The 15,799-nt window shown below is 37.7% G+C and overlaps 1 protein-coding gene across 1 annotated transcript in view; it reads left to right on the top strand.

The window, feature by feature from the left end:
* Positions 1-1,449, top strand: part of LOC113237269 — a 311,655-nt gene extending 310,206 nt beyond the window's left edge. Inside the window, exons 3-4 of the mRNA XM_026473658.1 lie at positions 906-1,016; positions 1,357-1,449. Coding sequence (XP_026329443.1) covers positions 906-1,016; positions 1,357-1,449 — 204 coding nt within the window. The remainder of the gene's footprint in view (positions 1-905; positions 1,017-1,356) is intronic.
* Positions 1,450-15,799: the final 14,350 nt, after the last annotated feature.

Below are 15,799 nucleotides of genomic sequence, written 5' to 3'. Positions count from 1 at the left end.
TCGTGAAAAAAAAAACTAATATCGCGGTGATAAGAAACCAGTAATTATTGACAATCACTTTCTTTGCCATAAATCGAAATTCTAAAGAACATGCCAAAAATTAACAAACGCATATGTATATATATAAATCGAGTGCAGCTTTAATAACAATAACGCACACACTCAACACAGCCTCGCACTATGGAAACCCTGTGTCGCGGGTGCCACGGGCACACACATAGACAACCACAAATTACGCCCAAACTCACGAGAGAAACAAATGTAGGCCGTACAAATATTTCTTCCGGCCCGGGAACCAAACTTGGGCCTCTGCGTGGCAGTCCGACATGGTAACCGTTCGGCCACTGAGGCAGTTTACTTTCCGAGTAGCCAGTAATAATGATCGGTACACTGCCCTTTTATATGCTAAAGCGATCTTTGAATTGACTTACTGAACAAACAAATCGTGGCTGCGGAACATGAGGGAGTGGACTGGCATTGCCTCTGTCGAACAGCTGTTCCGGTTGGTTCCTGATAGAGATAGATAAAGGAAGCTGACGGGATTGAAGGATTGAAGAGGCACTATAAGAAGAAGAAGATTATTTATTTCTTTATTCACATTCCAAACTTACAGCTAAATAGCCAACACACTTGCATGTTATAAAGAGATAATTTAATTGAGATTCCTATTCTAATTATAAAAAAATACAAGTCTTCCTACATACACACATACATAGACATATGTATATTCAAAACGATTAACGATTATGTCATGTTATCATCAATCCATTTACACGTCCCACTGCTGGGCATAATATTTTGAGTCAGTATGTATGTTACACCCTCGCCCGTGCCTCGAGTGACGTATGCCATCAATGGCAATAAAGAAATGATGAAATGTTTCAAATGATGTCTGATTGTTCCAGGAGTTGCTGGAGAAACGCATCAAGCAGCTGGAAGGAATGCTCGAGGAAGAAAAAAGGAAGACACAAAGAGAGCGGATGGTCGTCACCAAATTGCAGAACAAGTTAATTAAGGTAAGAAATAATCATTATCTGGTTAAAGGTATGTTTGTGCATAGGAGGATTGTCTACCAGGTGCGAGGCGTCCATATAACTCGATTTTTACCGGCTTGCCTAAAATTTTCCACGTATTATCAAATACTTAATTTTGTGCTAAATTTTATGTGAAGAAAGAAGTTAACCTCCAGTGAAATCAAGTACACTAGTCCTTGTGTGCTAATATGTTGTGGTTAAGCGCTGCCAAGGCGCCACTTTTTCTAAAGGTAACTGTTTTTTGTTTTGCTCTGGTTTTACTGACGTGAATTTTCACAGCCACTGTTGGCTACCTCATTTTACGCTCATTGCGTTCTGACAGATCTGTGTAGATCATAATACTCTGAAATATTTGGCTAAAGTGTTACAAGCATACGTAAGAAATCAGAAGAAAAATGGATGCCAAAATGTGTAGCGTGTGGGTCGTCGGAGCCGAAGCAAAACAGAAAGCTATATATGCTTGGCTCAAGTCGATAAGTATGGTCTTATTCTGATCATATCGATGGCGTACACTATAATGCTTACCATCGTCATTAAAGGATTTGCCAGTATTACAGAAAGGAATGGTAGTCGTGCAGGGATGCTCTTTTCGTGCACCCTATAATAATAAAGTAAAATAACACTATATAATAAAATAACAGCTTTCACTATATCGACCAGAGCCCAATTTTAAAAAGAAAAACGACTAGTTGTATGTAAAAGCCACAAGATCTCCTTAATTAAACTTCTTAGGCTGTTACTAAACTAACTGCATGCGCGAAGTCTGTATAATACAATTCCATGCAGTCGATATTAACTGCAGGCAATACTCGCTGCGCGCCTAGCTTAGGGTCCATTGTAAAAGTTGATGTCGAGAGAGAAACACGGGCTAGATCAAAAGACAATGAAGAAGCTTCATTCGTGCCTTTATTTAATGTGGCCAAGTATTACTTATTTGGTAGTAATTGTGTCCTTTGTGGTAACGTCGTTGTTTCCGATTTCCATAACATAAGTGCTCTAGCTGCTTACTTTGTAATCAGAGCAACGTACGTAATGTTGCCTTATAATTATTTAAAAAAAATGTTTAAAGGATGATTTCTAAGTACAAGTGTGAGGTAGAACAAGAAATATAGATTGCGTTTTTCGTTTAAAATAAACTGGTCGCAACAAGCTACGTGCTAGTAATAATTCTTGAGAAGGGTTGGATGTTACCCTAACGATTGAAGTAATTATTCTCATCGTGATTGCCACTGTCTCGATGGATACCTGTTACGGGTTAAGGAGAAGTTTTGTCAGAGAGTTGCCTATTGGAATTGGCATTAGATTCGCGTTTATTATACCAATAGTTTGTCTTTTATGACATTTAAGCGTTAAACATACTGACAGCGGGTGCGGGTCGGGCGTGAGTCGGGTCGGGTGCACGGCGGGTGTCGTTCCATGTATTTATATGGACGATAGCACACCACACACGCCCGTCCCGTGCAACAACCGTAAATACACGGAATTACACCTGCCGTGCTCCCGACCCGACACGCACCCGACCCGCACCCGTTCTCTGTGTTTCACGCTTTAATCAAATGATTAATAGTAATGTGCCAGAAAACCACACCAATTGCCTGTACTATATGTACCAGAGCAGCGGACTTCAGGGCACGATCTAGAACACTCTGAACTAATTTTTAAAAGTTCCTTTCCTAAATGCGTTCTACTGGGACCTCCTCATCCTGCGCCCAAAGCGGCAACGGTCGGGCGAATGAGGTCGTCCAATGTTTATTATTAAAAAAAGCTACTTGACAAGAATAAACAAATAGAAAATGAAACAATTTTTATATTTGTTTTTTCAAACAAACCAGCATTTCGGACCCTTTGCAAGTCCCATGGTCACGGGTGACTTAAGGTAGGCGTCCACAGATCCGCAGCGCACGCATCGGACGGATCGCATTATACGGATTTTAGTGCTCTCTGTATAGTAGTTCATACAACTGTGTCGAATGATCCGCATCCCACGGATCGCACGCACCGGCCTGTGGGTAATGCCGACGCAGTTGCTAGGAGGGGCAACATTTCAGACGCGCGCGCCTCCGTGCGTCGCAGGCTGTCATTTGCTGTTTGTTAAGAAGAGTAATAAATTTAGCATGAGACATACGAAAATACTGGAAGAATTTTACGTCGTCGTTTAGCAAATCAGGAAATAGCGTATGACATTCTCCATGTTGCGATCTTTTCTAAAATATGTCATGTATCCAGATATCGTATTTCCTTTTTTTCTCTTCTTTCTTCTTCTGCCAACAAACAAGCCACCACGACAAATTGTTCATCATGACTTTCCAAATTCATTGTCTCCTACACACAAGTTACACTCGTCCGCTCGCTACGAAATGTGGCGTCGGCAATCCGATAGCTAGTAGTAGCGTCGGCGATCCAATTGCTGCGGATACAGTGGACACACTGCCACAAACAGAGCGGTTTCTTCTGCGGATCTGTGGACGCCTACCTAAAGACGGTATTAGCCATCGACTAGTCATATTAAATATCTATTTACTGTAATAAAAAACAACTAAAAAAAAGAATCATCAAAATCGATTCACCATCGTAACATACATACATACAATTGAGAATATCCTCCTGCTTTGAAATCGGTTAAAAATGTACTGAATACATGAAATTTGTAACGGTACCATTAACTGACCGTGGTTTTTTTAACTCAACTCTTTTTATTGTGTCAGAATAAAAGCTTTAAACTTCACTTTAACCACCCCTTATCTGTCAATATTTGGCTTCTATTAATTAAAACAGATCCGACAGTCGCCCTATTCAAAGAATTTACACCCAATTGTAATATACTAATAAAATTTCAGATACGACACTTGATAGAGTTTCATCCGATATTTATACCCTTCATTATGGTTTGCAAGATAATACGGTGGCTAGAATGGAAAAGGGAATATGTCAATGCTTTGGTCAAATTAAGATAGAGGTTAGTGGAACTAATGAGATGGAATTGTGTGGAAAGTTCAATCTCGGCGTATATATTTCAACCAAATTAAGGATATCCTTAAAAACGACCATGACAAATCTTATGACTAACAAAAATAAACAGGATTTTATGAAAATATTGATGCGAATGAAAATGCGAAAGATGTACATCAGCAGCGCAGCAAGTCGATAGTCCCTACGCTAGAGGGGGACAAGCCTCACAGCATGTGTTTAGTAACATAATTTGCTGCCACAGTAACTGGTTTTCGAATTCATTGTTTACTGTATGTGCACGCTGCTATTTCTGTAAGTTTTCATAGTTTAAATTTTCTCCGTTTCATAGTAAATAGTGTGAATGCTCTATGTTGCACAAGTTAAATCAGTCATTTATACAATTGTCCGCGCCGAACGCCGCGTCGAGAGGAGCAAGCTGCCCTGCCTCCCGTGAACGTCGTAGTGCCTATATAAGCGGGCCCAACAGACTAATCTAATAAATACTTGTAACATTCCATATATCCTTAAACCCAAGTTTGTACTATACGTTACTTTCAAATTACAAGTTGTCATTGTACCAAACTGTAGTCTTCATTCCGAAACCTCTGAAATATGTCCTCAGTAAGCAAGATACCGGACTTAAAAATAGAAGTCAATAAATGCTCACACAAAATATCGACTTAGGTATTTTATGTTACAGCGCGTCGCGTCTACAGATTTGTAATCTCTGTAACATTCTATACACTGTTCAATTAAGGGGTGTTTGTAAAATTCAGCGAATACCATTCTTTGCTTCGTTGCAGACGGAACGATATAATTGCCAATAATTGCGAGTATTTCTGGCTTTTACAGGGATTTTCAGATAATATAATGTCCGTATGTTAATAAAGACTGTGTAAACATCAAGAACACAAGTCACGAACGAGCTGTTGTAAGTATAACGAATATTTTTTGAATACATGTACGAAATATTGATTCAGTTTTGTATTGAATCGTAATGCTTGTACGAGTAGAATTAGGAGGCTTATTGGCGACGATAAGCTCGAGTTAGAGCTTCATTGTTTAGCCTACTGGCGCAAAGTTGCCTGTCTGTCGGTTTTTTACATATTATACTTCGGTGAGTCCTTTGACGTCCATCAGCTCGTTCCGCCCTCTCCCTTTTATCATCGGACAGTCAAACGTACGTGCCGTCCCGTTCTTTATTGAAATACACGCCAAAATATTATTTTTAACTGACCTTAGGCAATATGACATTTAAAAAGAGAAAAGTTTACTTTAAACAAAAATGGATTTTTGTTTAAAGTAATTACACCGCTGTACAATGCTTCAAAAAGTAAATACAAAGTATAAAATGGCCAGAATGTCGAAAAATTAAAAAGTGGTCAAAGACCTGCAAAAACACTTTCAGGTACTTTAAGGCTGCGGTTCCACCAGAGATGTGCGAGAATGCGTGGCGAAGAAGCGAAACGGTGTATAGCTGAGCGGTGAGAATATGAGTAGCCGACTTTTTTCATCAGTGCGCGCGGGTGGGGTGCGATGTGAGCGAGGAATGAGTGCGAGCTCGCGTACCTCGCACACATGCTACGCTCCCATCAGTCGCAATAGCAGTAGCTTTAGTAGCAGTAAAGCTCGTGAAAGAGTTCTTCCGGGGAGGTATTGCCACCTTGTCTATTTCTGCCGCCAAGCAGTAATGTCAGCATTACAATGAAAAAATGAAAAATAGTTTATTTGTACCATCACAAACTACAAAATTCTTGTTACATATATGAATAAGTACTAGTTGTATTAGCTGATTATAGTTTGTGAGGAAGCTGAAATTTCAACTAGGCTGAAATCTGCGGGTTTTTCGGGCGGGCCCGTGCCCGGGCGCGAGACAAGTTATTAGGTAGTACATATTTTATAACTATGTTAATATTTCAACTGCTCTTTCGGTTTCGTCGTAATTCTGTACCTTAAGCGACTTACTTATTTTATTTTTGTTTGCGTTTTTACATGCATTTACTACATTTAATTTTCTATTTATAAAATTGTACAATCTCCCAGTCCTAAAATGATAAAACCTCGAAGCAAAGGAAGTACTAACCTTATTTGTCTTACATACTGCACAGGATCTTCTAGCTGTGGATACTCTAATATAATTATCAATACGGAGTTTATATTGGAGTGTTGCCGAAGTGCAGTGTGCAGAATATAAATTTGGCGAACAGAGAGAACATCTGCATCATGATAAAGTTGCGCCGTTGGAAATCTTCGCGGCTTAAACAAGCATAAATTCAGCAACACTCTCTGTGCTCTTTTCAATTCTATCATCGCAGACTTAGTGGCTCCACCCCAGGATGCAATGCAAGATGATATGATAGTTTGCGCCAGTGCTAGATATACCATTCTCATAAGTCTGCTATCAGCAATATAACCTCGTGTAACCTCGCGAATGTGCCGATTGAAACTGAGGTTGTTGTCAAATATAACACCAAGATATTTTATATTTTGGACAAGTAATGAGAGAACAGTCACACATACCAGTTGTAGACTTAAAACATTTATGCGCTATTAATGGCACATGGATAGGCAAAGAAACAGCGTTTTTTATTGTAAATACAACGTATTTAGTTTTTTCCGCATTTAATGATAAGCAGTTTCTAGAATGCCAAGTAGTAACAATATCAAATCCGCTGTGAGCTAAGGAATGAAGCTCATCCCAACTATCAGCGTAAAAGGTGAAGGTAGTGTCATCTGCATAGGAAGCGATTCTGCAGTTTTTTATATTTAGTTTGCAAAGATCATTGATGTAGCAAAGAAAGAGGGTAGGATCGATTATACTACCTTGCGGTACACCATATTTAATTGGTAGATAGTTACTGAAGTGATCACCCACCCTCACACACTGTGATCTGTTACACAGATAGTCAGAGAACAAAGATAGTTGTACTGCTCTAATTCCTATGTTACATAGCTTTTGAATTAGGTGGAGTAAAGAGACTGTGTCAAAAGCTTTTGCCAAATCAAGAAACACTGTAAGACATTTTTGTTTTTGGTCAATTTTTTTTGATACGAAGTCAGTAAAGTCACGTACCGCATCATCTGTAGACTTCCCGGTTCTAAAACCATATTGAGTTTTAGCAAGTAAGTTTTTCTGTTCGAGGTATTTAGTTAATCTTTTATTAATTATTCGTTCGAAAACTTTAGAAAGTGTCGTAAGAATAGAAATTGGTCTGTAATTATTAACACAGCCTCTGTCGCCCCCCTTAAATATGGGATAAACTATGGACCTCTTCAGTGCATCCGGGAACACTCCACCCGTGAGACAGCGATTAATGATATCAGTGAGAACTGGTGTTATCAAGTGTGATATAGCTTTTAATACTTTAGCATTGATTCCATCCCAACCAGGAGAATAATCACTTTTCAGCTGCAAAACGGTACGTTCCACTTCTTCACAATCACAAGGTAAAAGAACAAATGAATGTAATGCTCCATTAGAAAAATTTTGCAGATCTGTAGGAGTCGATGTAAGCCTTTCGGCCAAGTTCCCATCAATAGTAACAAAGAAGTCATTAATTGTATTTACTGCAATTTTAGGGGTACTGTAACCAAGCAATAATTCAGTGGGGTGAATTTTTTGGGTATCACTATTTGTAACTTTTTGAACCCAGTTTTTTTGAATTATAACTTGCCATGAGCAACTGATCCTTCTCATAATGTCTTTTGAGCTTTTTCAATAAATTGTTAATCTGACTTTAATATGCATACGATCTCTGAACAATGTTCCGGTTTTGAAGGATAAGGGTGCTTGTGAAATTACAGGCACATGGGACTTGTCAACTTATGTCTCAGAGTGACGGGCGCATTGGCAGTGCGTCTCAGGTCTTTGCGATTTAAAGAGCTGAATGGCACTGCAACTGTTATGGACAGGTCACTTGGTGTTATAAAAGAAATGAAGTAATCCTATTGCCGGGTTTTTTGCCTCGCTCATCGCCTAGCTATCTCGCACACCTCTAGTGGAAACGCAGGCTAACACTGCATACAATGTTACAGGTACAGCGTTTTAAAATCGCTAGGGACCTGTCTGATTGATTGCGTGAAATTGATTGAAGCTTTTTTTTATCTATGACGGAGTTAATTCCTCCGGGAGTTCCTTGACGCGGAGGGTCTATTCAACTCCTTTCATTTGCCGATTGCCGTCAACTGTATTTATGGTTGTTATGTATTGGTGTTTAGTACATCTGACGATGGTGCAATTAGAATTTGATTGTTTACAATTTGAAATATAAATGAAGTAAGTGATTGTAAAGAAGGTGTAGTAAAGGTTTGATATTTTTTATACAAATGTAAATGCGCATTTGATCTCCATCTCACTTGATGGTAAGTGACGATGAGGTTAACGATGGAGCATGCATATCTAAATAATGCCTATACTCTCTCGCCTTGAAGGTTCGAGTTATAACGTTCAGGGAACAAGTCAGCAGGCAGGGAATTCCTCTCCATAGCCGTTCGCCATATAAATGTGGAAGCGTAACGCTTCGTGCGAATCTTTGGAATATACTATATTATATAATATTTATCTACTGCCTCCCAAGCTGAGGTTCCGGAATTTAAGTACGAAATTAAGGTTTTCGTGATAGTGGGCAGTTGAGGCATGCTCCTTGAAATTTTTTCAATGATTATTAATTTTTTTTTTTTTTTTTATATAATCCAATCTAATTAATCTGATATTTTGATTACTTGTTAATTTAATGATCATGTTCCATCATTTATGTTTGTATTTATAATATACATTTATTATGAGCTCGATATTATACAATACTTACAAAATACTTTAGAAATATACAATACTTTAGAAATACACTAGTAATAGCTCTAATCGTAATAATACGTACCGTTATGGTGTAGGACACTGCGTGTTTCATTCTGTAAACAAAACAACGGAGCGAACTGCGTTGTGCTGGCTGTCGAATAGCGTCCCCTCCCCCTTACTTCTCCCCGCGCACCTTTCGTCACAATACGACTTTGTTTTACGTATGTCTATTCTGTCTATTAATTATTATTACTGTTATTATTTTTAATTTTAATGTTCATCGTACTGTGTTATAATTCATTTTTTTTTGTATCATGTGTTGTGGCGTCGCAATAAATGTCTATTCTATTCTATTCTATTCTATTCTAAATTTCATTTGAAATTTACCACGAGGTTTTCGGAAGAAGGAAAAAGGTTCTCAAACCTCGGAAAATGTGTAGTTTCCAGACCACATCGGGCTAGCGTGGCGGATTATGACTTAAACCCTCGCCTGAGAGACCTATGCCCGGCAGTGGGACTTATGTACGGGTTGGTGATGAATGAACGAATGAATGAAACGAATGAAACCAATGAAACGAACGAAACGAGCGAAACGAACGAAACGAACGAACCGAACGAAACGAGCGAAACGAACGAACCGAACGAAACGAGCGAAACGAACGAAAGGAACGAAACGAATGAATGAAATATTCTTTATTGCACATTAAAATTACAATGACACCACAGAACAGTAATGTAAGTATCACAGAGTAAGCAACTGTACAACAGGCGGCCTTATTGTTAAGTAGCAATTTCTTCCAGGCAACCTTAGGATAGAAATTTAAGAGTGTGAAATGGGGGTGCAACTAAAGAATAATGATGACGTGATTATCAGAAATTTACTTAGTATTTTTATAACATTGAATATCAAAAGGTAGATAAGATCATTCACAGTCTATCTTCAGCCACTGCTACCACTCGAATTGTTGGACACCCCATCTAATAGTATTTTATAAAGGATTTTTAAAATCGAGAACCGTATTTAGGCATCGAGGTTTTGCCGAGTGGCCTAATAATAGGTATGAGATTTTAAGACCTAATTATGTAATGATTGCATACAATACTTTCTCTACGAATAAATATAACAATGAAACTTAACCAATGTTTGTTTGAAAAGTCATATTACAAAATTGAAGACTACGTGTTAGATAAAGATGTATGGAAAGACGAAATGGATCCAGATTACACAAAAATTTGATTCAAAATGTATTCCATAGCATTTAAGTTTATTTTGAAAAGAGCAATCCCTAGAGTTTCTTGCTCGTTCTTCTCAGGGAAGTCAGCGTAGCAAACGAGCAGTAGGTTAAATGTGACGTTGTTAAGTGTACATTTATTTTACCTATGGAATACATAGTTATTTGACTTTGTATATTTTGTTAACAATCCATGATAATAAACCCAATGTTTTTCAAATAAGTTTTTACCCATTTATTTGGGTAGACAAAGGTGCCACCTTGCAGCTTCTTTATATATTTAGACGAAAGCCAAACAAATGTTACAAAAAAGAACCTTGGAGATAGAATAGAAGTGGCTCAGTGTGGCTTGTATTTTAACAATCATTTTTTTACAAAGGTTTATGGTACGCTTGCGAGCACTTTAGGCTAATTTCACCATTGACTTACAAATAAATGGACGACGGGTCTAATACAAAAACCACGAAAAAAATGTCCCAAGTCAACCTATTTAAACGTAGTGACACGTCAAGGAATATGAAAAAGCTAAAACGTTGAATTTAAATTGTAATGTCATCGCAGTACTGTCTAATTTTGCTTGCTTCGCTGTCAGTCAAACAAACGAAGACTACAGCGTGAATGACTCTGTATACGATTTTAACGCCCTATAAGTTCGGACACTTTTTAGCGCGGACCCGACGTCCATATAATTGTAAGTCAATGAATTTCACAAATCAGGAGGCAGTAGAGCGTTTGAGTAGAGTTATATTTGATGCTGTAATTAGCAAAAATACGACGTTCTTTTTTAATCTCATTATAGTTCTCTGTACAAAACTACGAACTGTAATGACATTTTTCAGTTCAGTAGCGAGTTACCATAGCCAATAGAATTTTGATTCAAAACTGAAGAGAGCGCATTTGTGATATGGTTATAGTAGCGGCATGCTATGATAGCCGTTTTGACGTTTGTCCACTCATCAAATTTCGTATTAATTCATAACTACGTTGAAGGAGCTAATTGCTGCGCATTGTTGTCAATAGTGACGTGCAGTAAAATTTATGGAATGTATAATTTTACAACACAACTCGTTGTTGTTCGAAATTCGAAATTGAAAAAAAATCTTATACGATAGTCGTTTATAGGATCGCTGGCCAGCATACCTTGTACCTCCGGCAAACTCGCGTCAAAGCTCAATGCAAAACAAAGCAGTTTCGAATTGACGATATATTAAGTAAACATTTTTATCTTCGTTTTTTTAAAACTTTTTAATCAGATACCTTTTGCAATACTAGTTATAAATCTAAAAACTTATAGATGTGACTCGCATTTAATTATATTTTTTTCGATAATGAATTGAGATTTGACCTCACTATTCTGATCTGTCAAAATGGACATGGTATCGTAGAAAATATAATTATGTTAGGAAATGAAACTATTTTTTCGGATTTTTCCGGTTGACTGTCAACCGTGACCATGGGACCTGTAAAGGGCCCGAAACGTCGGTTTGTTTGAAAAAACAAATATACGCGATTTAAATCCGGAAAAATAGTTTCATTTCCTATGTGTAACAATCGCGAAAACCTAAGAACTCGATATAATTATGTTACTTTCGCAACTGGTTACGAACCACCGGTTTCCTACGCGACCGACGGGATCATAGCGTGCCGGTATTGTAATGAAATTATAATTGACAGATTAAAGGACAAGAGTAGAAAAAATAATTTGGCGATGTTACGTATTAAAGCATTATTATGAACTTCAAAATTGAATCGCACAAAGTTACAGCTTGGCACGAGTGACGCCGTAGGGACTGCCCGAGCACAGCGTCTCTGTAAACAATGACACTGGTCGTTCGGTCAGTTTGCTCACTGTCTATGTTTAGATTTCTGTTCAGACTATTGGACAAACTGTGAAAAATATTTTACACTGTATTAAATATTACACTTTCTTATTAACGCAATAGCTTATCTATGGAACATTGTGCGTTTACTAGTTAAATTTATCCTATGCAATACCGTATACTAACAAAACGTTTTGTGTTAAGTGTTATTTTTGTTTAATAAACGATTTTTTTGTTTATGCAAATAATAAATTACTTATTCCTATTGTTTAAGATTATAATCATTGTAATTTTTATTGAATCGATATTCAGTTATTTTTTGTGATATAACTTCATTTAGGAAAAATTCCTTCGATCTGGCCGTATTCGAACCCACGTCTCCTAGCAAACCGTTCCAGACGCCATGCCAACTAAGTCACGGAACGAATCAGCGGACCTCACGAATGTGCTTGTTGTTGCGTTCCGTGCTTAGTAAGCAAACAATTTGACAAATGATTATAATAAATATTAATACAAAGATGAATAATTATTACAATCATTTGCCAAATTGTTTTGATGATGTTACCATAGCCTTAAAACGCAACGATCTGGGGGGCATTGCCACAGCGCCCGTCACCCAATTTGTTTAGGAAACATAGATGCCAGGAGTTGAGACTTACTCTAGCGATGCGCGACTTTAAATGTTACTAATACTAATAATTCGAATGGTCAAATTATTCGCCCAAGTCGAAACCATGCACATTCATTCGACTCGAGTTGAATGATTACCGAATGATTACCTATCTATATATATCGGAACTCCAGCACACCATGTCCATATCAAAATATCCCTGTCCCTGTCATATTTACGGTACTTACATCATATTTTTCTTAGACTCATATTGGCAGAATGCGATGCCAAACAATTTTCTCAATAGAAATGATATTTGGATCATTAGAATGGAATCGAGAGTTTAAAAAAAATTACGCCAAAATAGTCAACGCTGACTTGCGTCATTCGGGTACAAGAATCAAAAATGCTCTATAGAATGTATGGATTAATAATGAATGATCATTGAAAACATTGGAATACAAAATTTTTAAGTTACCAGTTTATCATTCGAATGACTGGATTAGTAATTACTTACGAGTCGATTATCGAAACCATTCGCAGTCACATCATTTTCCGCTACGCGCGGCTATTGGCGCGCGACTCCTATTTCTTCAAATAATAAGTCATTACACTATCCATAACCATCGGCCGCGACTCTGAAGTAAAACAGAGTCGCGCCAGGCAAGCCCCTAATCGCTTAGTGCAAAAGGCACTTAGGCACGTTGTAAAAAATGAAATTGTTGGGTATTTTTTTAATTTTTTTTTAACGCACACACTCAACATAGATATAACATAGATATTGAACTGGGCAACGCTTGCAACTTAATATTACAGCTTATAATAAAAAGCAAATTTTATGACGTGCTTTTAAAAGACTATCTAATACCAAGGGTACAATGAGATGTTTTTGACGTTGGCCGTAATTGTAAAAAATTATCGATGTATTTAACTGACTATGCCCTTATTAAAAATTACATTAAAATACAGTATGGGTACATCACTTACCATCCATACAAAACATCCATTCACCTTAATAAATCTCGAAACACAGTATCACGTCAAGACACAGACGATATACGGGCGAAACTTTAAATTTCCGTTCCCCACAGCATAAAAAACAGTTGTTTATCTTCACACAAATTCATCAATTTCGGAGAGCCCCAGCTACCATGGCGGAAAAGTATAAGTGTGGATATTTCTCAGCTAGGGTACACTGCTGCATCACCTGCCTCGCTTCCGAGTAGCTTGTACTCGTAGGACTCTCGTGGGATGACTGGTCTGTTCATTCTTTTTTTGTTGGAAAGAGTTTTCTTCTTTTGTTTTAGGATAAGGTAGCAGCGTACTATGCAAGGTCAGCATAGTACATTGCTACCTTGACTGCACTATACGTGGCTGCGTAGAGATCTTCCCTCGTATAGGACAGGTACATACGGGGCACAACAGTAAGTGCTGCATGGACTATGTTGGGGCACCGCAGTCACATTGTTTGACTAAAATCCTTGAAACCCCACTTTCACATCGTGTCTCCGCAGCGTCTTACCTGAGTGCGAATACGATTTAAGAACTTCCACACAGGCCACCGCAGATCGCATATTCCACCAGTAAGGGTGGCAAACTAGGGGGTAAATCCGGTTTCACGCACATTCCGGTAATCGATTTCAATAAAACTTAACAAATAGATGTAATTGCACAAACTTTTGAGGTCGGTTTTTTTAGGAACAATCGCGAAAACCTAATATCTCGTCATCATTGGTCTGTCTATTTATAACATCTGTTTGTTGTAATTCTTTCATAATTTTTTTTAAGTGACTAAAGTTTTTTGGGAGTGAAAGAAAAGATTGTGGTAGCCAAATGGGTTGACCTACCGCCTCTCAAGTCTCAAACCTTTAAGTTTTTCGGAGTTTATGGGCGAAATTAATAATTTGAAATGCATCATGAGCTCTTCTGTGGCATAAAACATCGTGATGATAGGTTAACAACCTTCGGAAAACGTGTGAACTCCCCAACCCGCATTGCGCTAGCGTGATGGACCATGGCCTAAACTCTGAGAGGAAACCTGGGCTCAGCAGTGGGAGTATAAAATGGGTTGATGAAGATAAAGAAAATAAAAGTGTCAATCAATGCAGCGAACGCGCAAAACGGAACGCGCTACCATGGAACATGTACTACTGATATTTTATAGTATGTGCCCGTTTCGTCGTCTCACGTACAACAGTTGAGTTGTTAGAGATTAAGCGCGTTCAAATTATGTGCGCTTAGACGTACAACTTGGGACAAACAATTGAGACTCGCTCGTAAAGTAAACGAGTAGATAGGAGTTTCGAGTGAGAAATGTTGGCGATTCAGAAATGCGAAGATACTTTACTTTTTTTTTACTTTTCTTTACCTAATTTCGGTGGCAATTGTAATATTTAAGTACTCGAGTAAACCATTGTGAAATATTACATAATAATTGAGGATACCGCACTCAAATACCAAATAATACGTCATGATAATATTCTAGAATATTCAAATAGAAAACACTAATTTGAAAATTACCGATATGTACAATATACCGAAAGCTTCGACGGTAAACCTGCCATCCTTATCATAACAAACGTAATCGACGTTTTAGCGAAATCGAGTTATTAACATATCTGCAAAGAGTGAAACCAGATCTACAACCACCTGTAAGCGGTTTTTCTATTACTTATTTAGTTTCAGTTTTATTGTTAAACAAAATCAGCGTAATTGGCATTTTTAGAATAAAAAAACTTTAGGCGCCAATATATCAAAAGTTACTAGAAAGAAATACTACTGCATTATTTTAAAGAAAAAGCTGTTTGAAGTTTGTTATAGTTGTCTATTTAAAAAATACGACATGCATATGTATAATCATTGTCACTGATCATAGATTTTAGGACTTTTGTGGTTTTCACTAAATTATCCTCACTAGTTTCAGGTGACCTTATCATGGTGTGACTTCTTCTTATTATCTCGATATTTCGTAATGGCGGCACACTTCATGGCAATGGGTCACAGTCAAATACCGTTTTGAAATATTGGGATAATAAGATTAACACATATCGTGGTAAGGACCCTGTAACCAGTAATAATATTTTAGTAGCCGAACCAAGGTGAACAGATCCCGGATACTATTCTTCCTATTCACTAAAGAAGAGAGTTTATTCCCGTGCCTGAATTATGAAAAGTGACTATAAAAAATTATGTTTAGAGATAATAATACTAATATGCTAGAGAACCACACCAAACTGGTCTCAAACTAGGGAATTCTCTGTAGGTACTATGAGAACGGAAATAACGAAATTGTCTCCAGGGCACTGCCCAGAATACCCAAACCTGAATTAGTTTAAAGAGTAATTTCCAAATTTTTTCGG

Source organism: Hyposmocoma kahamanoa, unplaced genomic scaffold (genome assembly GCF_003589595.1).
Source record: "Hyposmocoma kahamanoa isolate Upper Pololo Valley unplaced genomic scaffold, ASM358959v1 93, whole genome shotgun sequence".
In the NCBI taxonomy this organism is placed as follows: domain Eukaryota; kingdom Metazoa; phylum Arthropoda; class Insecta; order Lepidoptera; family Cosmopterigidae; genus Hyposmocoma; species Hyposmocoma kahamanoa.
Note: the sequence above shows the minus strand (reverse complement) of the source record. Positions and strands in the feature narration are given on the sequence as shown.